A 20,610-nucleotide genomic window follows, 5' to 3' on the forward strand; every position below is an offset into this window, starting at 1 on the left:
TATCCTCTTTTATTTATTAAAGAAGTTACGTGCAGGACTATTTCTGGGCACTTTGAAGGTTGCCACACAACATAACCTCATGTCAAACCATAATTCCAGCCAGATTGGTTATTCACCTCCTTGTTTCCAGCTACGCTAAACCAGCAGGCTTACTGTACAGACCTGAAGGTGGCGTCAATCTCGGCAAGAAAGCACATATTTTCTAAAATGTTGCACTTTTCCTTTAATTATTTAAAGAGCTAATTACACAGTTGCCATCGCCAGGAGACCAGGGAAGGCTACGGCAATATTGCTTTTCATTCTCGTGTCTGTTTCTGCAGGACAAAGACGCAAACTTCCAGAATACATCGTGCACGTAAACGCACTCGCTGAGTCACATACTATTCTGCTGCTAACGTGCTCCCAGCGAGCCACCCTTTGCAAATAAGAGGGCTGTGCGGTTCTTTAAAAAAAACACACACAAAAACCGAGGGGCTACTGCAAACACAATGTCGTTTCCTCCCAGTGAGAACTTAACAGAAGCGCCTGAAGTTCTCGACGCAGCACGGTGCCTCCTTCCTAAAGACACTGACGGAAACCTCAGCTGTTCAACGCGTAGAGAAGCACCTCGGGGTGTTCAACCAATTAGGAGACGTAGTTTAGGGTTACGAAACTTGTACAGTACGCGAGGACGTGCGGTCGTAGCGAGCCCGTAGGAGATGCTTCGATAGCTTTATTTAGTTAATGGAAGAGTATTGATCATGAAGGTAGGCGCTCAGGGACTGCAGAGCTACTTTAGGTGAAACAGACTAAGAGGTTAAAGGTCAAAGATGATTAGAAAATGAACACAGTAGATCCACAGTTATTCACAAATTCGACTTGTGTGTTGTAAGATTTTGTTGAAACTTCCCACAGTTTTACATTTTACTGTCGACTCCACGGTCCGGTTTGTTTTTACGTTTGCAGGGAAACTATTAAAAAAGCGAGATCGGGAGAAGGAGAGCGGTTGTCGGGTGAAGCATGTAGTTTGTGTGAGTTTGGTTTCTTTGAGCGGAGATCAGGCGATAGGTTGACTTTATGTGTTAGGATTCAGTGTTTTGTCCTTCAGGGTAAGCCGTTCATCTCACAGTTCAAACGTCTGGGAGAAGCAAGTCTGAACAGAAAGCGTGATTTATTTATTTTTTTTCGAGTTATTTTGAGATTTGTACATTAAGCCTGTCTTATAAGCTAAGTATAAGGTTTCCACAACCTGTTACACTGTGTCAAGAAAAAGAACAATTCTAAATGTGATGTTTTCATTCAGTTCTCTGTCCTGCTCTATGTTACCATCATTATTATTATCATTATTATGCTTTGCAGTATAAGTGGAGTGCAGTCATTGTAATGTCAAAATGCAGATTCACTTGCACACTTGAATAGTCGCCCAAATATAAATTATTATTATACATACATATATATATATATGCACAGCAGAATTTAAAGTTTAAAGTGACCACTGCTGTCGAAAAAGTTTTCAAAAAACTCACGTCTTCCCCTTCATTTCAATTCAAACGCAGCTTCGTTTTCCGTTCCTTGGGTTCGTGCCTGTAGCTGTTCTGTAAAGTGCTGTACACAGTAACCATCCAGCAAACAAGACCATCTCTCAGCCTTCCTGTCGGGAGTCTTTTGTTTCAGTCTGTGACTTTGTAGAGATTTTATTTATTTATTTATTTATTTAACGTGCTCCTAAAGGAGGGTGCGGGGAGGGAAAAACTTAAAACGCTCAGCCTTTACATTTGTGCCAAACTGTTTGCGGAACATCGTGTGTCACACAAAGTTACAGGTATATATCAAAAAAGTATATCTGCGTTAGTATGTCGTTGCCCATAGTTTATTCACAGAATGCCTGGGAGATATTTAATGATTTTTTTTTTTTCCTGCTGCTGGAATCTGCTGGAAAACAACAAAACACACATTTAATAGTGAATTAAAAAGTAGAAAACACATTCCAGATCTCGCTGATAGACAGTCACTGATGTCATTTTAACCAACGCGGAGGCAATACTGTATGTGCGCCCTGTCAGAGGTGCCAGACATTGTGATCCTTTTATCGTTTGCAGAGAGACGACGACGGCGGTCAGCTCCCCCCCTGATGTTATTTATCTATGTATGTGTTCTGTAACGGTTCTGCTTCTGGTACACATTTGTTTCTCATGTTGATTTTACAAGAACATAGTTTTATGTCACAAAGCCACTGTCTTTTGTAAATAAATCAAATGTGAGATATATTAAAAAGATTTAAAATATGGCTTCGGCTGCTCGTGTCGTGGTTTTTTGTTCTTTTTTTGTCGACGAATGATCACGAGAGACATTCATTGTTGGTGACAGGTGGAAAAATAACACGTTGCATTCATTCAACTTCTGTATCGATGTAGGTCTGAGGCCACTTTAATGGAGTATTTCTCCAATCTGTTAAATAACCTTTAGTCACTACATGTCAGTGGCAAATTGTTGCAAATTCATTTAAAAAATTGAATATTAAAACTCATTTTTGATGCATTCCTATATAAGATAAGATGAAATAAACGTTATCGATCCCTCAGTGGGGAAGTTTACATGTTACAGCCGTTGGATACAAATGAAGCATGAAAGAAAAACATATCCATCCATCCATCATCTATACACCGCTTAATCCTCACTAGGGTCATGGGGGAGCTGACTCAGGGTGAAGGCAGGAGACACCCTGGACAGGTCACCAGTCTATCACAGGGCTACACTTAGAGACAGACAACCAAGCACACTCACATTCACACCTACAGACAATTTAGAATCACCAATTAACCTCAACATGTTTTTGGACTGTGTGGGAGGAAGCCGGAGAACCCGGAGAGAACCCACGCTGCACGGGGAGAACATCCAAACATGCAGAAAGATTCCAGTGCCCTCACTGGGACACGAACCGGTGACCTTCTTGCTGTGAGGCAACAGTGCTAACCACTGCTCCACCTTGCAGCCCAAGAAAAACAGATGTAGAATGAAAATAAAAGATACAATAAAGACTATATACATATTTCACATGTAATAATATTAACCTAAAACTCTACCAGCTACAGCCTTTAAATGCTACCAACACATCAGTGGTAATCCAGTATTATAGAGACAAAAGGATAATGTAACATAACCATTATATATAGTATCATATATACAGTGAGAATTTTAAGTGTAATTTACAATACTTACATCTTTTTAAAATTTTTTTATTACCACTACCACCACCTCCACGAATGTAATTCCTGAAGTAACTTCACAACATGCAGGAAATGAAATAAACACAGTTATTCCCTTCTGATCTTATGGAGGGAAAAATCTTTTAGGTTTGATTTTAACATAAAAACTTATTATTTAACTTATTGTAACATCGTCTCTATTTTGTCATCAAGTGATGTCCACATAAGTAAATCAAATATGATAAGAGACACGTCGTTTTCATGTTTGTACACTGATCATGTGACTGAAACATAGTTTGAAAGTATGTTATTTAATATAAATGTTGTTATATTACCAGTAAATATGCACATCTAATGTTATTTTCACCCATTTTGTTCAATATAATGCAGCTAAGTGATGGAAAGCAGCGAAATGCATTTATTTAAATCATGTACTGAAGTGCAGATTTGAAGCAGTGGTTCCACTTTACACATCTACTTCACAGTGTCCTTTATTCATCTGATTAATTTTCACGTTTAGCTTTAATAGATGACATATATTTAATAATAAATCACTGTGGAAGGGCCATTCTGCAGCATTAAGAGAACTTGTCCTTTTGATACTTGAAGCAAATTTAGCCAGCAGTGGGGAATATATGACGTAAGTATTTCTACACTCTGCGTTGCTGGCATCTATTCTTAATTAAAATAACATTTTATCACCCACTGAGGTACATTGTGTTGTAAAAATCTGCTGTCTGTCACTCTGTTTCTGATTCAGCTTCAAGTTAAAGTGGTTCTTTCTCATTGTGGACACTAATATTAGCTCCATTCCTCTTGTTCCCAACTTGTACCTCATAAAATTCCACCTAATTATCTTATTTTAAACACACAACTGCCAAACAGAACCTACATCAAACCTAAATCCTGGTCTTTCCTGCTTGTTTCATGCACAGATAACGACTGTGGAGGTGAGATGAGGTCGAGGCCTGGTGACCCGTCAGCATCCTCCTCTGTGGGTTTCCAGGAGGAGACGGTCTCCTCTCGTCTCCAGGTCATGTTGCATCGTCTGTCCTCAAGTGAACCGCTCGGTGCCACTGACTCCACGAGAAAGAGGAACTGCTACTGCTGCCGCTGCTGCTGCTGCTTCCAGATCGGTGAACCACATCCGCCTGCTGCAGCACACATTTCCCCCTAAAAAGCCTTCAACCTGCCCCACAGGGATCTGCTCTGTTAGCCTTTAGCCCTGCTGCAGCTGGTAACCTGAGGCCTGTGGCTCACGATGTCTCCGACTAGTGGGCATGTGTGGGATTAATGCCGCCGTCGGGGGGGAATGGAATGAAAATGATAAGAGATTTAACAGGTTGTTCTGGCGGCTTTCCAGGAAATGAAGAATTCTTCATGAACTGAGCTGTGTCGTCCCACATCCATTTGAAATGCGTAGATTTTAATCATGCTCTGTTAAATGCATCAAGTGCTACTTATGTGACCATATATATGTTAAAAATGCATAAATTAGTTTACTTTTGCTGCTTCTTTGCACACTTTTAATAATAAAAAATGCATAAAATAGGTTCATACGTATACGTTAAAAGCATATTTTTCATTCTGTTGAACTTAACCCAGACTGCTTTGAGGTTTGACAAACAAAAGACATCAGAATTTCCTTCTATGCAAACAGTAGCTTCATTATTTTGGATTTGTGCATGCATAAACCATCTAGGTTTTCTCACCATCTTTTCATTTCCAGTCAGAACTTTGTCCAACTTGTCTTTTATGTGCTGTTTGTTCTGCTGGTTTCTTCATAAATCTTACTGATGCGAAGCGTGACCGCCAAATAAAGACTGCTAACTGTAGGCATTTAGCTTCTGCGCACCACAAAAACTGAGCAAACTTGCAGGATATTAGTTTGTACAACTGTAACCACCTTTAAATGTAAGTTTAAAACTTTTTCTTTTTGCAGACGAAGCCTTAAATACTCATTTTAACGTTGCAATATGTCTCTTTTTTATTTCCTCTCTGTTCTTTTGGTTTGCATCTGAAGGCTTTTGGGTCGTCTTTCTTTTTTTTATTGCTTGTAATTTACACTATAAAGGACTTTAAATTGCCTGAGTAAACTTGCCGTAGCCCTACTGTTCCCAAATGAATACAACCGATCAAAGTTTTTCACAGCATATAGTTGGACTTGTCATAGCAGGGCGCTCCGGCACTTAATGCATCGCAGCGACGCAGTGAACGGTGTTATTAGCTCCGATTGTGTTTGACAGTTTAAAATGTCTGCTGCGAGAAAGGTCAGCTCAACTTGGACAGCACGGGAAGACTCGAATAGCACAAAGAACGATGTAGAAACACAGGAAAAATAAATAAATCTCTGGCAAGAATGTCAAAGAAATAATAAGCGTTCAGATGCAACTATTACACACGGGGGGCAAGAGGGAGTCTATATGTTGTAAGAGCTGGTGGTTGTGCAAAGGAATGTGCAAATATGAAGCTTTTTACCGCACTATCTGCTCAGACATCTGATCTAGACACAAAACATATGAACAGAGAGACAAACAGAATTACGCAGCATTAGAGGAAGAATATACATCAGTGTCAACGAGTGGATATGTACTGTAGTATAATCAGAACAATAAGTATAACAACACATGTTTCACTTCACCGGACCCTGAAGCTGGCCTGAGGCATCAGCTAATTACATGGCTGCTTAGGGCCCCACAACCACCAGGGGGCCCATAAACGAGGCAAATTAAAAATAGGAAGTCTCCTCGGGTTCCTGTGTGCGTTTTGTCATCATTTAACTTTACTTTGTATTTGTCATACTGGAGCATTAATGCACTTTTCAAAAGCAGACTGTGTTTTATCAACATGGTTTTATTGTTATTCTAATTGCAGGTAACTGTAAATATGCAGAGATCATTTAGAAACATAAAAGCTTTATCTAAAGGCTTGCATGCTTGTTTGGTGTGCACTTTTTCAGCTTTAAACTGCAAAAATGATCTTGCATTCTTAAGTATACTGCATTAGAAATACTGCTGGTTCTGCCTCTCAGTGTAATATGGCATTATCATTGGACAATATGTAAAGTTCTCTTTTCATGTATTTGACTTTGTTGCGCATCTATGCAATGCATATGAAGAAAGTGAGGCCATAAATATTCCTTCAGATCCAAATCTACCCAGAACTGGTCAGTCCTGGCCTGCAGAGGAGCATCTTATCATGGATCAAGTCGTGCATGGATTCAGTGAGGACCAGTGGTGAACATGAGGTTCATTTTTGCCCCAAAGTCACAGCAAAGAGGCAGAACAGAGCAGCAGCTACTTAGGGGACATCTGGGTCATTAAAATGTCCCTCCAGCCAAACATTACACTGTAAAAAAAAAAAATGTTTTAACTGTACATTTTTTGAGCATTTTACTGGTATTTTATAGATTTTCTGTGTTTTGTTGAATTATCGGTAGCACCTCATAAAATCACAGAAAAAAATGGATGAAAATTTAACGCCATGTAAATGTTCATGTAAAACTGTTACGTCCACATCAAAAATATGCATTTTTACAGAAAGTAATTTCACAATGTTTAACTGCAAAGTAATACCATTTTACTGCATTTAAATCAATCAAAGATATAATTATTTTATAGATGTATGCTGTTATTAAAAAGAACAAACAAACAAAAAACATTAAAGATGAGAAATTATAGGAAATGACAGATAATAATTTTACAATATTTAACTCAAACTGTAAAATTACACCAATTAACCTCATTTAAACCAACCCAAAATATCATTATTTTACATACATATATGATGTTATAAAAACTAAAAAAAAAAAAAAGTATATTAATGAAGAAAAGGGTAAATAAAAAATATATAATTTTACAGTTTTTCACAGTTTTGTTAAATTACAGAAAATAACTTAGAAAATCATACAAAATGTGTATAAATACAATAAAACTGAAAAACTGGCAACATTTAAATGACGTTCACATCAAAAATCTTTTTCATAGATAGTCATTTTATTATTTTTAACAATAGCTGTAAAATCATACAATTATACTGCATTTAAACAATCTGAAAGTGTCATTATTTAATAGATTCACATCATTATTTGACGGGAAAAAATTATGTTGTATTATTTTAAAAAAATTTTCAACATAAGTTTTGTCAAATAATAGATAGTAACTTAAAACATACAATCAATCAACAAAAAATTATAAAAAATATTAGACAGTGTTCCACCGTTGTTTTTTTTACAGTATAATTAGTAAACAGTAACATGTACAATTTTTTTAAAGAAGGATGCAAGTGTTGCAAGTTAATAGACAATAAGTTACAAGACAAATAGGGAGGTTATAAAATATTTTTTAAAAAATGTGCTGATTAATTACCTGAGAATGTGCAAGATTACATGTAAAAAACTTGAAATGTGCCAAAGATAGATAGATAGATAGATATTACATGTAAGAAAAATAAGTTGCAAATCAGTAGAAGAACAAAGTCAAGGTGCAAAAAAAAAAAAAAAACAGCAACAACAAAAAAGTGCTAGTAGATTTTTTAAAAGTATAAATAAGTATAACATAAACGTAGGTAGGCAGACGTTGTAGTCCTGTGTGTGGGCATACAGCTGTAGGTTATGTTCATATGTGTTGATATAATTTGGATTTAAAACCTGAGGTCAAAGTTCAGAGTCCCGACAGTCTCCATGTGTTCACCTTAATGATCACATCAAATTAAAATGTAGACTTCTGCAAATTTACAAATAACGACACCGCCCCTTTTCAGTGCATAGCGTGTGTGCTGTGTGTGTGTGTGTCCGTGTGTGTCTATGTGCGTGTGTGCGCATGCCTGCAGCCGGCTCTCTCTAGGACCCGGGAGCAGCCGGCAGAGCGTCTGCAGGCCCCTGCAGTGAGAGCGGCGCATCTGGAGGAGAGCTGGCCGGCTGGGGAGGTGGAGGACGGGGAGAGAAGAGGAAGGAGGCTCCGGGAGCAAGCGAGACAAAAAGGGTCAGGCCTGGGACTTGGGAAAAATCGGGTAACGAAACACACAGCGATTCACAGCGTTTCAATCCGTTTAACCCGGCACCAGAAAGCGCGCAGGAAGGGTAACCTTTATGTGAACAAAAAGAGCCCCGAGAGCGGAAGGCGCTCGATGGAAACGGGGAAATAGCGATTTAGATAGAGAGGGGTTTGCTTTTTTTTTCTACTTCTTTTTTTTTTTTTTCTTTCCTCTCTTTTCGTGCAGATGTGCTGATTGGAGATGTGACCGAATTTCACGAATCCGGGCGTCGCGGCTCCTTAAAAAAAAAAAAAAAAAAAAAAAAAAAGACACACCGGCCTCATTAAAAGAAATAACGGGGGTTTATCCTTGAGTGGCCGTGGCCTGTTAAAAAAAAAAAAAAAAGAGCCTCAATCCCCCGGGTTATGTTGCAGGCTGCCCCCGCTGCTGCTGCTGCTGCAAAAGACGCCGAAAACTTTGCCATTTTTACGCGCAGCCGGTGGATTAATACACGCATGTCAGCCGATCGCATGTAATGTGGAAGCGTGTGGCCTGATCGTGGGCTCATCTGCAGGGAAATGCGGTGACACTGAACGCCTGTGTGGCCCTATAATAAATTATTTTCTCAAGATAACACGTTCTGGTTGTTGCCTGCAATTATTTTTCACGACAGAAGATTAATCAGACTGTCATCAATCCTGACTCCACACTTAGAGGACATTAAACTCACCCTGTGTGAATATATGTATGTGTGTATATCTATTATATATATATATGACTGTGTGTGTGTGAGTGTGTGTGTGTATAATCTCGTTGGTTTTGCACATTTCCACGAGTGCAACAGTAAGTGTGGCTGCCCTCTGTGCGCATGGCAGACCGCTGGAGTAACTTTAACCCAGACACTTGAGGTGAAAATGAAATATTAATGGATTTTATGTGAAAAAAAATCCAACATCATAAGCATGCTGTGTGTGTTTTTGCAGCTTGCAATGTGGATTTCTGCACAACCACACATGCATGTGGTGTAAAATGGGCCTGTAGGCTATAGTAGCCATACAGTATCTATAGAAGCCTCCTGTGTGGATCCTATAGCTGCATGACGTGCACTCCACAAAGAAGAAAGCTGAGAGCAAAACAAGATGATTTTTAAAGGGAATGTGCACAAAATATGTGAAGGTTGCCCGAAACTGCGCTGAAACTAATGTGAGGGATCTGATTGTTGCTTTTTCTCTTCACCTGGCAGGAGTGCAGAGAGAAGAGGGATCATCTCTCATTTCTTTATTTTTTATTTTCATTTTTGAGTTTATTATTTCCGCCCGCCATCATCAGACCATCATCACCCTCAAGCAACCCTAAGAATCTCAGCGATGCCGTCCAACACTGTCACCAACGCCAACACCGCCGCATTCAAAGGCTCAGACTTCACTGATTCACCCGGAAACAGAATGGTAAGAAACACACCTGATGAACTTAGTCATGTTGGTGACTCAAGATTTCTCCCTTCATGACTGATTTGGATTTGCACTGCAAGAGGCTGATTTGTCTTCCTGTGTTTCCCCCCAAAATATCTGCAGCATAAAAAGCATGTGTGTGCGTGGATGAGCATGTGTACGTGGGGGTAATTTTAGGTCAAATTACAGTTTTCATAGCCTTATTGCTGTAATATTACACGGATAGAGCTTTGCAATTAGAGGAATGTGGTTTATGGTTTTGCACAGTCACTTCAGGGCCAAAACCAATTAAAATCTTAGCTCAGTTTTCTGAATGGAGTTAATCAGTCAGTCTGATCTCTTCAAGCCAACTGGAGCAGACTTGGGTTTTTGCATTGATGACTCCTGTTTTTTTTTTTTTTTGAGGGGGGAAGAAATATTCAAATCGTCATTGAGGAATCCGGCATGTGGAGCGCCGTGTCACCTCTCACGCTGCAGACAGACTCGTAATTAGAGCGGATCTGCAGCATCACCTCGGCAGCATCAGTGAGGAGGCTGCTGCTGCTGCTGCTGCTGCTGCTGCTGAGAGGTGCAGCTGTATTATGTGACATTTTGCTGTTGTAATGTTGCTTGGTGACGTGGGCGTTGGCTGGTGTAGGTTGAGTTGGAACTGGAATGGCTCTCCAGCTCTTTTTACTGGAGGGTGGGAGAGAGAGAGAGGGGGGGGGATATCTGTCCTCTTCCTCTACGTTCCCATTACACAGTACTGCCCTTAGTCTTGTTGCCTGGCAACAGACATTGCCTTAAATAACCGACTACCCAGACGGAAATAGTGCGGAGATATTGACAGTGTGGTAGGGTTCACTCCAGGCAACAACAAATCATATTACGGGCCTTTTTTCTCTTGTTTTTTTTTTTTTTCTTTCCTACCTCAGAAAACGTGAGGGTGAAGCTGTGTGTGAAAATGGTGTGTTGTTATTTCCCTCTCCGAGCTCTCTGATTGGGGTTTTGGAGGAGCGGTGTTGGCGGTGGGGCTGCTCCGGCAGCGATAGCCAGGCACCGCTGAATTGTGTCATCCATGTAAGTGCTTCCCAAATGAGGCTGCACACCAGGCTGCACTCAAAACGTGCTATTATCTATGCAAATTTTGCCACCCTGGTAAGGAAAAAGCCGAAGCACCAGGCACTCTATTAGCGATGGCACAATGAAGGGGAGCCATCTGCAAGGCACTTCCATCACAAAAGCATTGATATCTACATTTTCAATAACCTTTCCAAAGGCCCGTCGATAACCTTCATTGATGAATATTTTCTTGTGCTTTTTTTTTTTTTTTAACACAGATTTTACACCCATTTTTTACCAGTTCTAACCCTCTGCCCATTAATCACAGCACCAGCTACTCTGATCACATCCATTTCTTTATGTAAATGAGTTTATCCCCCTGGGACACTAATGGTTGATGGATTTATTCCATTTTAGCATCAAACACTCTCAGGACGTAACATGGCCTGACATTTGAAATTACTGCCTGTGTTCATTAACGCCCTTGACCTTTTAAATTATTAAGCAACAGTCTATTTAAGACATTTTTACGACATTTTTTTTGTGTTTTCTGATTTGTAAACTGCACAGGGGGAAGCGCTGAAATGTTTCACTGACTTTCTTGTTCGTGTTACACTTTATTTTGCAACGATGTATTACTCCAGTTGGCCAATATTTGATTAGTTCAGAATCTGATGGGTCACAGATTTCAGTTTTAACGACTGAACCAAACACAGAATCTATTGTTCCGTGTTAAAGATGCTCTCCCCAAACTTTTTTGGCCAAACCACAAGATCTATTGAATTGGAGTTCTGAAGCGTTTAAACAAACAAAAAAAAAAAACATCATGTCACAAGATCCTTTGCAATTTACCCAGCTGTCACAAAAGTCCCATTTTCTGAGCAATTGAAGGACTTATTTTTCCATTTTGGTTTGACATATGAGGTTTATTCTTGACCGTGGAAGCAGCAGCCAAGAAAAAAACATCTCACACTGAGGCCTCTTCAGTAGCTGTTCTGGTGCTTTTTCCTTTTTAAAAAAAAAATTAAAAAAAATCACATGATCTCCATGAGGAGATGGACTTGCCCAAAGTGTTGAGAGAAAAGTGGACAAAGTGCTCTGAATGTGCCGATGAAGATCATTCGATAGAACCAGCGACTAAGTGGACATATACGATCTCTCAGCTGCTGCTTTCATATAATTTGATCCTCAGCTTAAATAACGGCTTTAAATGTAAATTTCATGTAACATCCGAGTGCAGAACTAATAGAGATGCCTCAAGGGATGGATTTACATGCACCACTTATATCATGTTAAAATACAGTAAGATTTAGGGGTGGGAGTGACTCACATCACGATATCATCACGATGTGTTGCAGAGGATATCGATTACATCATGATGCAGCGATTCTGCAACACTCACAAGACATCATCTGTCATACATTATGGTATGTGTGTCACAAAAATATTTAAAAATGCTGCTAAAAAAGCAAAAAGCAGGAATTATGTATTGATTTATTGCACTGTAGTGTGTCCACTATTGTTAATATTCAATTTTAATCGTGCAAAATTAAATTATTTGGCTCCCCGTTCGTCGTTTTTCCACTTCTTCACTGAAAGCTAGTTAACTTCTGTTCACTTAATGTTGTGACTCTGGGCGATCTAGTGTACTGATAGCTTCCATATCAATATTTTGTCCCTCTGCAGACAGAACGGACACTCAAATGTGGTTGTAATTTGACATTTATGTTTCCAGTTAATTTTAAAATAATGTTTTTAACTCCAGATGTGCACAGTAGAGAGTTGTCCCTCTTGTGTTCTTCTCAAAAGTGAAATCCGAGATGTTTACTCGACTTTCTCTCTGTAATTCAGCCACTGAATCGTCATTCTGTATTTAGGTTCACCCATTACGTAAAGACAAAGTCACGTAGTATCTTACGGTAATCTTTTCCAGCGTGCCTTCGCTTAAAATAAATGCACTTCCCAACACGTCAGCAGAGGGACCGGGTTGCAGAATGCCTTTCGGCGCAGAGAGCCCATTTATCTTCGAGGGAATCTCACATTCAATACTGAAGGAATTTAATAAGGACCTCTCCCTCCACCCCCCACTGCAGCTGTCAGGAATGGCCTTGCAGCCTCATTTGCATTCAAACCTGGTGCTGGTGGTCCTATTCAGTCAATATTGAAACTCAAAGCATCTACATTAGGATCATCTTTTCTCCCATCAACCCCAGGGGTACTTGGTGGCGGCGGACATGGGGCTTTGTTGGCGGGGGTAGACAGTTTTATTAATCAAAGGGAAATTGCAGCAGGGGAAGGTGGGGGCCGGTCAACGTCTTTGTAACGGTGTCAAGAGGGGATTGTCTGTGGAAGGTCAGCGCTGCGTCCGCAGAGCTTTCACTTCAGCCTAGTTCAAAGGAACGTGTCATTCAATTTCTATCTGTCTCATTGTCCACTCAGCCAAAGACACTCAAGGACTTGCTGCAGTTCCTCCTAAACGTTCAAGTGTTTTGCTGTGCTGCACTTTTGTGTGTGTCCTGCAGATCCGCCGTCACCGTTAGTTGAGGTGAAACTGCCACTTAGAGCTTAACTGTACGCACAGAAGCAATCACTCATAACCTTAAAAGATGCGTCATCTTGTGCGCTTCTAAAAGCAAACTTGACATCTCCAAAGATAAAGATGCTGTTACTTAAATAATTGCAGGATAAATCACGGTTTGCTCTTTTTTTCCCCCTGACAGGGTGAGAGCACAATACTGGACATGGACCTGATGGCAGAGGAGAAGTCGACTCCAAGCAGTGCCTCTTATAAAGTTGGCAAGCCCGGAAGAAAGCGCAAGCAGTTTGCAGTGAGTGTTGAGCCCACATGTCTGCATAAACTACACCCGTCCACCCATGGATGTTTGTTTTATTGGGATTTTCTATCAGTTTTCCAGTATATTGGCTCAATATTGCTCACCGTCCAGGTTAGATTGAGCTCGTCCTTGAGCGGAGCAGCACAAAAGGAATCTGTAAAACTGCATATTTGCTTTAATAATTTACGAGGTGTGTCAGAAAACTTCCAGGACTGGTGTCACAAAAGATAGATTTCAAATCCAAACTACAAACTACAAATTTTCCCCTTCGAAGTAATGCCCCTGGAGTCTAGCACACTTTCCCAGCCTTCTCTGCCACGCCGCCATCACTCCTGGAAGGATTCTTCCGGGATCCTCTGCAGCGCCGTCATCACAGCCATCTTGATGTTGTCCATGTCTTCAAAACGGGTCCCCTTGATGACCCCCTTGGGCTTGGGGAAGAGGAAACAATCCCACGGAACCAGGTGGGGTGAGTAGGGAGGTTGAGCAGGCGTGTTGTCATGGTGAAGCAGCCATGACTTGTCCGGCCACAACTCTCATCTCTTCTCACGCACTGAACGAAGCAAACACCGCAGGATCGCTTTGGAGATGTGGTGGTTGATCGTCTGAAGGGTAAAACTTGTTGTTCGGTAGTTTGGGTTTGAAATCTATCTGTTGTGACACCAAACTTTTCTGATACACCTCGTAGTTCAGTAAAGTTTTTTGGGGGTAAAATGATCCCAAAATTCCCAAAGTTTCCATGTTATTTAATAAGCAGAGTGGGTCAACACCCTTTGAGGAACTTCCAGACTTTGCAAAGCCTGACCTAAATGTTCCAGTGCAGTTAAACTTGCATGGCGGCTTGAACCTTTGTGTGCAAGAAACGCTCCTGTAGAACCTCTATTAGGACCATTTTCTGGGGACAAAATCAAACTACCTACTCCAAGCTACCTGGAAAAATTGCAGCTAGAGGTTTAATGCAGATTAGTTAAGTCGGAAAAAGACAGCAAGCACCATTTTTCTCCTCTCTGACATCACCATCAACAATGTAAAATTCACCACATAAGCTAATATGACAAACCTTTTGGCTCTGTTGCTACATTGCTCTACTTCCTACGTATTCATAGAACTGGCTTTACGTCCACTAATTATCAGTTGTTGTTAGCTATCAGATTCCAACCCCGCAATGGAAACAGAAAGTTCCTATAAACGCTTGCGCCTGCCTTGAGTTCCTGCAGTGGAAAACATCAGCTCGTTGCCTTCAGCGCTCAAAGATGCGACATCCATGGTTTCAATTTCTGCCACCTCTCACCAAATGTCAACTAAAAAACAAAAAGCAGATCTCAGAACACAGAAGAACTGCCTCAAACAATGAGCTACTCAATCAACCACGCGACTGAACGCAAGGATAAAAATCTTCCTGCATTTAATGACTCAATTAGAGGGATAATCCTGGAAGGTTAAAAAGGAGGGAGAAGTTGAACGTCTGGCTCCCTTTTCCGTCTCCGCACAGCTGGACAATCGCGGTGATTCTTGTCGGTTGGCAGCTCTCTATCTTTAGCGTTTGGATCACTGAACAAATAAGGGCAGCGATTCAGAGGTCTCCAACCAGGCTGAAACTTCCCCAAAACTGATGCTCATTTCACACAGCGACTGGTTAAATCAGCGATAGGGGAGACTCTTTATCAGTGTTTGAGTCATTATCACGTTTCCTCCCTTTCTGAGGCAGAAGGGTTTCTTGCTCCGGCCTTTTGAAGCAGCTCTTCTGCTGCATGATAAACTGTTGTAGAGCATATCATGACCTCAAGCGTCCCGTCGGGGGTGTGATGTTAGTTCAGAGGCTTTGATTAGTAAAATATAAAAACAGTAAAATGAGATAAAACGTGCTCAACTCAATATACGATCAAACCTGAGTCCTGGATGCTAAGTTTCCACACGGGGCAGTTTAATCAGCTTGGAGAGCAATTCTTGTTTTTCTTTTTCTTTCAATTTTCTGCTAAATTTGCGCAACAGTCTGTTTTTTTTAATTCGACTATGAACATTTTCCCAGGCGCCACCTATGCACAGCCTCAATATCAAAACCAAGGTGTTGTTTCTGCCTCCTGAGTACTTATTTGTTGCTCATGAATAAACATGACGCGGTCTCCACCACGTTTCCTCGGATAGACGCTACACCCTCACCATTTGTAATCTGTTTGTGATGTCTTTTGTAGTTAAAAGCCCTGATTTAATAATGACTCTCGGGCCAGCGTGTATCTGGGTGTTGTGTTTTCTTTTCTTCCCCTCCCTGAGATGTTATCATTTGCATAAGCCTCCGCTAAAATTCGTGTTAATTAACTCTCACAGTGTGATCCGACAAACCGAAAAACAGGATTAGAGAAATATTTACAGATAATATACAGTTGGGAGGGATTCGCCGGAGGGGCCGCGTCAGTGTATTCGAAGCAGCTGAGGGGTTGTATCAATAACTGATAAAGAGAAGCTACACGGAGAATCAGGGCGCCTTCGGGGAGTGTTTTCACAGCTGTGGGGGATCGACTGCACGGACCAGACAGACGCTGCAGTCACAGAGGTGTTCGCTGATGCTTCTGGTGTTCTTCTTCTGAAGGAGACAGGCACTGCAACGTGGAGCAGTCAAGTTGAAGTGCATTCAGCGGGAGTTTTTCTTTTTAGATTTTTGCTTTAAAGAGTATTACGTGGAGTAGTTGTTTGGATTTTTCTTTGTTTGTGCTCATTGTCAGATGTTACGAAAGATGGTAAAGGAAGAACATCACCGTCTTGTTACATCATGAGTCCGTTGTCTACTGTCTTTTCTCTGACGTTAGGAATAAAGGGAGTCGACTGAGGACTTACAGATGAATTCATTTTAAAAAAAGGACAGAAATATATGAACCCCACCTAGAGGAGCATTCGCTCATGGGACATTTTTACTCACTGTGGGCTCATTTTACACGACAATATAAAGTCCTGCACCACCAAAAATGTCACTTACAGTGTCATACATCACAAAACCCCCACAAAAGTTGCATTTCTGGACAAACTCTACTATCAGCATTTTTCCATCTGCTGACAGGTGTTACCAACACTTGAAGGATGACTCTACATACTGTAGATATTTGACTAATTACATTTTTGATTTATTCCCATACTTGTCTCCTTGCTGTTCTGAAAAGTCCCTGAATTTTTTGTCACCTGACATCTGAGCCACTGAAGGCGTCACGGTTGGTCCGAGGGGCGCACAATTTTTTTTTCTCCTCAGAATCTGCTGAGAGCAAACTGTTTTTGGCAGTTTTTTTTTAAATTTTAAGTTTAAATTTGGAAAGATGAGAGAGATGAGTAGTTCAAGGACCATCGGACACTTGAAAATCCAACTATCCTTTCAGTTTTCACAGTTTCTCGGCTGATAAATGATGACGTTCTGGCAATTCTTGAAAAATGCTTTTCCTTTCAGAGGGTTGAAGGAATAGTACGTAATTTTTGGAATTACACTTATTCTTTTCAGGAGTTAATTTAACAGATTGATATCACTCTCATAGCTAAGTGAATATTACGCCGTGGCCATCAGCCTGTTTACTCACCTTATCATAAAAACTCAAAAAGTTCCCCCACACAAACACAAAGTGCTGCGTGTGCACGTCATGGTCTTTGGTTTTAGTTTGTTTCCTGTTTTATTTTCAACTTTTCTGTCCCCGTGAGTCTGGAGTCGTTCGACTTCCTTCCTTTGTGCGTTTTTGGCTCTGCTCTGATCTGTCCAACCTGAGTCTCATCAACCCATCAGCTGCTGCGTACATGTAGTCCTGTTTCCTTCTCTTTTAGTCGCCACTTCATTTGCCCACCTGTCCTCCACCATGTTCACCTTCCTGAGTTCTTTCTTTTGGTTTGTGCAGCTACTTTTTTTGAACCTTTTTGTGTTCCTGGGTTTGTTTTTTTTCTGTTTACTCCCCATGCTTTTGTTGCCCTTTTGGATTTTTGATTTGTGTTTTTTTCTGGCTCCTTGTGTTGTGTTGTGTTCCTTCTGGTTACTTTTTGATCTGAGCAGCGAACTCTGAAGCGACATTAATGAGTTAGCGAGGCATGTTGAGCTTTCCCTGGAATGGAGGAGGCTCTCTTTTGATCTGCTAGATCACTTTGGTAACTTCTGCTGCACAGCTGTTCAGAGGTTGGGATTTTGGAGCAGCTCTCTGAGTGATGCAGCTTCTCCGCTGAGGGAATTTGTTATATCTGGAAACCTGTTGAGCTGTAGATTAGTAAAGCCACTGACAGCGTTGTGCACTGACTACATTGTGCTCTCATGAGAATCTACATACATTCAGTTGGAGATGCAGAAAATGAATTCTCGTGTTTCACGCATGGCCTCGATTTTGCTGCTGAATCCATTTTACACTGCAGATTATTAGAAAACTGATCAGTGTATTGGTATTTATCTCTGAATATTCAATCAATAAACTTGATTTCACTTCAATTTGGCTACAAAACTACAGAGATTTCCACCTTTCCTTCATTGTGAGACCGTGTCAGACCTAAATGCACTTTCTGAGGATCATATTTAAATGTATGAAGTTAAAACCTTCAGTGTGCAGCTGTCACGTCAGACATAAGCAGCTGCATAAACAGTTTTCTACCAGCATTCCTCTCTTGTGTCACTCGTAATGTTTTTTTTTTTTTTACATTCTTCTATGCTCTCCATTATAACAACCTTTTCCTCTTGAATAAAGTGGGCGGCAGTCAATCGGTCCTTTTTGTGTGGGTCCACATTCGATATCGCAGTAACAATGCGCTCTGTATGGTTTAAGCTTGTAGGCGGATTTTGGTCAGAGTCAGTTCAGGGGTTTCCCCTTGTTTCCAGTGTTTGTGCTAAGCTAAGCTAGCCAGCTGTAGCTTCATGTTTATTGTGCAGACATGAGTAGGATCAGTCCCATCTCCTGAATACATATGATTCAAAGAAACTGAACTATTACACTCAACACAACATGCACAAAGTGACAAACTCTTCAAGATGTTTAATGTGAAAAATGTGAACAATTCCCATCCAAACAACATCTTTAAAATTTAAACCAGTGTTTCGCAACCCAAAGATATTTAGTTTATCATCACTTAAGAAAAAGCAGTAAATGCCTGCAATCTGGTGGTGTTTGTCATTTACTTAAACAGTAACTATATGAATCATTTATCGTAATAATTGTGGATTATTTTGTCAGTCAATGTAATGAATCATCAGCTGACATTTTCACATCTGAATTCAGTGTGTCATGTCTTCATACACTACACTGAACCAACCTGCGTACAGCGTCTCAATAAATATGCAGAAATGTGTATTTTTACACTACAAAGATTAGTTTATCCATCCTACACTCTGTGAAATAGTATTTGGCCTTTGCTGCAGCTTCTAAATAAACAATATTGAGTTTGAGGAATTCACTTCTCCTCTAGAATTAAAGGTATTTTTTAATCTTAACTGTCTGGAATAGTCCAGGCATGTTAACAAGGTAGGAGGATGTAAAATGAAGTCGATTTCATGAAGTTATCTCGACTTGAATTTAGTTTTAAATCAACTAATGCAGAAATTTGAGTTTAATATACACATAATATGAAGTTGATGTAATTACCAACATTATTATGTCAACAAAACCGATCGAAATGTCACTCAAATGAGATCTCATTCTCAATCATGCATTTAGCCGAGTGGTGTGAATAAGTCCCTCGGATTACTTTTTAGACTGTATTATCTGTTGCTGTGTGAGTGTAATCCTGCAGCAGTAAGTTGGATTAGCTAGTTAGTGTTTTGTTTTTGACCTCTGTCTGCCTCCATGAGCCTGGCTGATTTACCAACCGTGACCTCTGACCTCTGGCTGGGGCCACATGTAGTTCACCAGGCCACTAATCTGTTACGTAATTCACTCAGCGACAGTCGTGTGTGTGTGTGTGTGTGTGTGTGTTGACTTTCTGTTTGTGCCTGCTTACTGTTGTGTGTGTAATTTGTCTAAACTCCCACACACACTCTGAAGCCTCTTTCCCTGCTTATGAACTGAGTCGGAATATTAATAACGTCTGAGCTGTGGGTTTGTTGTTTTCATTCATCGTGTCAAACACGTTTACTGGAGAGCCGTTCTTTGTACGAGTGCAATTGTTCAGTTTACAGTTAATTTGCTCTCCGTTACTACAGCCATGGAGTCGTTTAGAGCCGTGCGGCCTGCGAAGAATGCTTTAAAGCAAACTTTGGCTCGACGCAGCCTTGTTTTACGACACACGGCGTTTATTTTGCATGTCTGTTCCGCGTCATTTGCATCGCATCAATTACGCGGAATTGTTTTAGGTCTCTGGCTCCCATTAAGGCCACGTTTACGTTGTGTTTGTCTATTCAATCTGCGAGAATCAGATTACGTTTGACCTTTTTAGCTTCTAGCGCCGGATCTCGTGTTTGCTAAATATCGTCTGTTGACAGACAGATGCCTCCCGAGGCGCTGCCGCCGCTGCCTGCCTTTAAATGCAAACCGCTGTACCTACATCTACAGATGAAAGCCTCGGCGCCGCTCTCATCAGCGCTGACAGTCTGATCTCACAAGACATGCTCCACTTTCTGCTCCCAGTGACCCTGTGAAGGGATTGTCTGACAAACTGTGTTTTTTTTAAGGCTATTTTTAGGCAGCAGCAGAGACACTTTCGCTTTTCTTCAAACACGTAAGAGTTTAAATGAATCTTTTCTAGGGTTTTTTTTTTGTCTTCGGGGTAAAAACTGAAGCTTGAAGTCAGCTTCAAACAGGTCAGCTCGCGTAGAATGAAATAGTTGAACTGGGCGTTCCAAACTGGCCGGAGAGAGAAACGTCTTTGTTGTCAAACGGCCAACATTCTCGACATATTTCCGTGCTGCTGTAATGACGAATGCACGACTACAGGAAGCTCACCCGTGTACCTGATGAACTATAATGTAATCCCTTCCTCACTCGCAAGTAATGGCTGTGCAGCAGATTTACTGGCACGGCTTTGAAGTTTACAACTCTGGTTTAACAGAGCTGGATCGGAAATGCCATAATTCACTGGCTAATAAGTGCAGAGTTGAGCTACGCGTTTGATTCTGTCCAGATAGAGCCGAGGAGGGCTTAAGAGATGAAATTAAGCTTGTCTAATATGAAATGGATGAACGCTTTA

At 40.7% G+C, this 20,610-nt stretch overlaps 1 protein-coding gene across 1 annotated transcript in view; it reads left to right on the top strand.

Annotated features, from left to right (window-relative positions):
- Positions 1 to 8,103: 8,103 nt before the first annotated feature.
- Positions 8,104 to 20,610, top strand: part of dnmt3ab (DNA (cytosine-5-)-methyltransferase 3 alpha b) — a 50,346-nt gene continuing 37,839 nt past the window's right edge. The window contains exons 1-3 of the mRNA XM_008287453.1: positions 8,104 to 8,195; positions 9,403 to 9,607; positions 13,372 to 13,479. Of these exons, the coding sequence (XP_008285675.1) occupies positions 9,527 to 9,607; positions 13,372 to 13,479 (189 nt within the window). The 5' untranslated portion in view covers positions 8,104 to 8,195; positions 9,403 to 9,526. The remainder of the gene's footprint in view (positions 8,196 to 9,402; positions 9,608 to 13,371; positions 13,480 to 20,610) is intronic.

This window comes from Stegastes partitus, unplaced genomic scaffold (assembly GCF_000690725.1).
Source record: "Stegastes partitus isolate 25-593 unplaced genomic scaffold, Stegastes_partitus-1.0.2 Scaffold502, whole genome shotgun sequence".
NCBI lineage: Eukaryota > Metazoa > Chordata > Actinopteri > Pomacentridae > Stegastes > Stegastes partitus.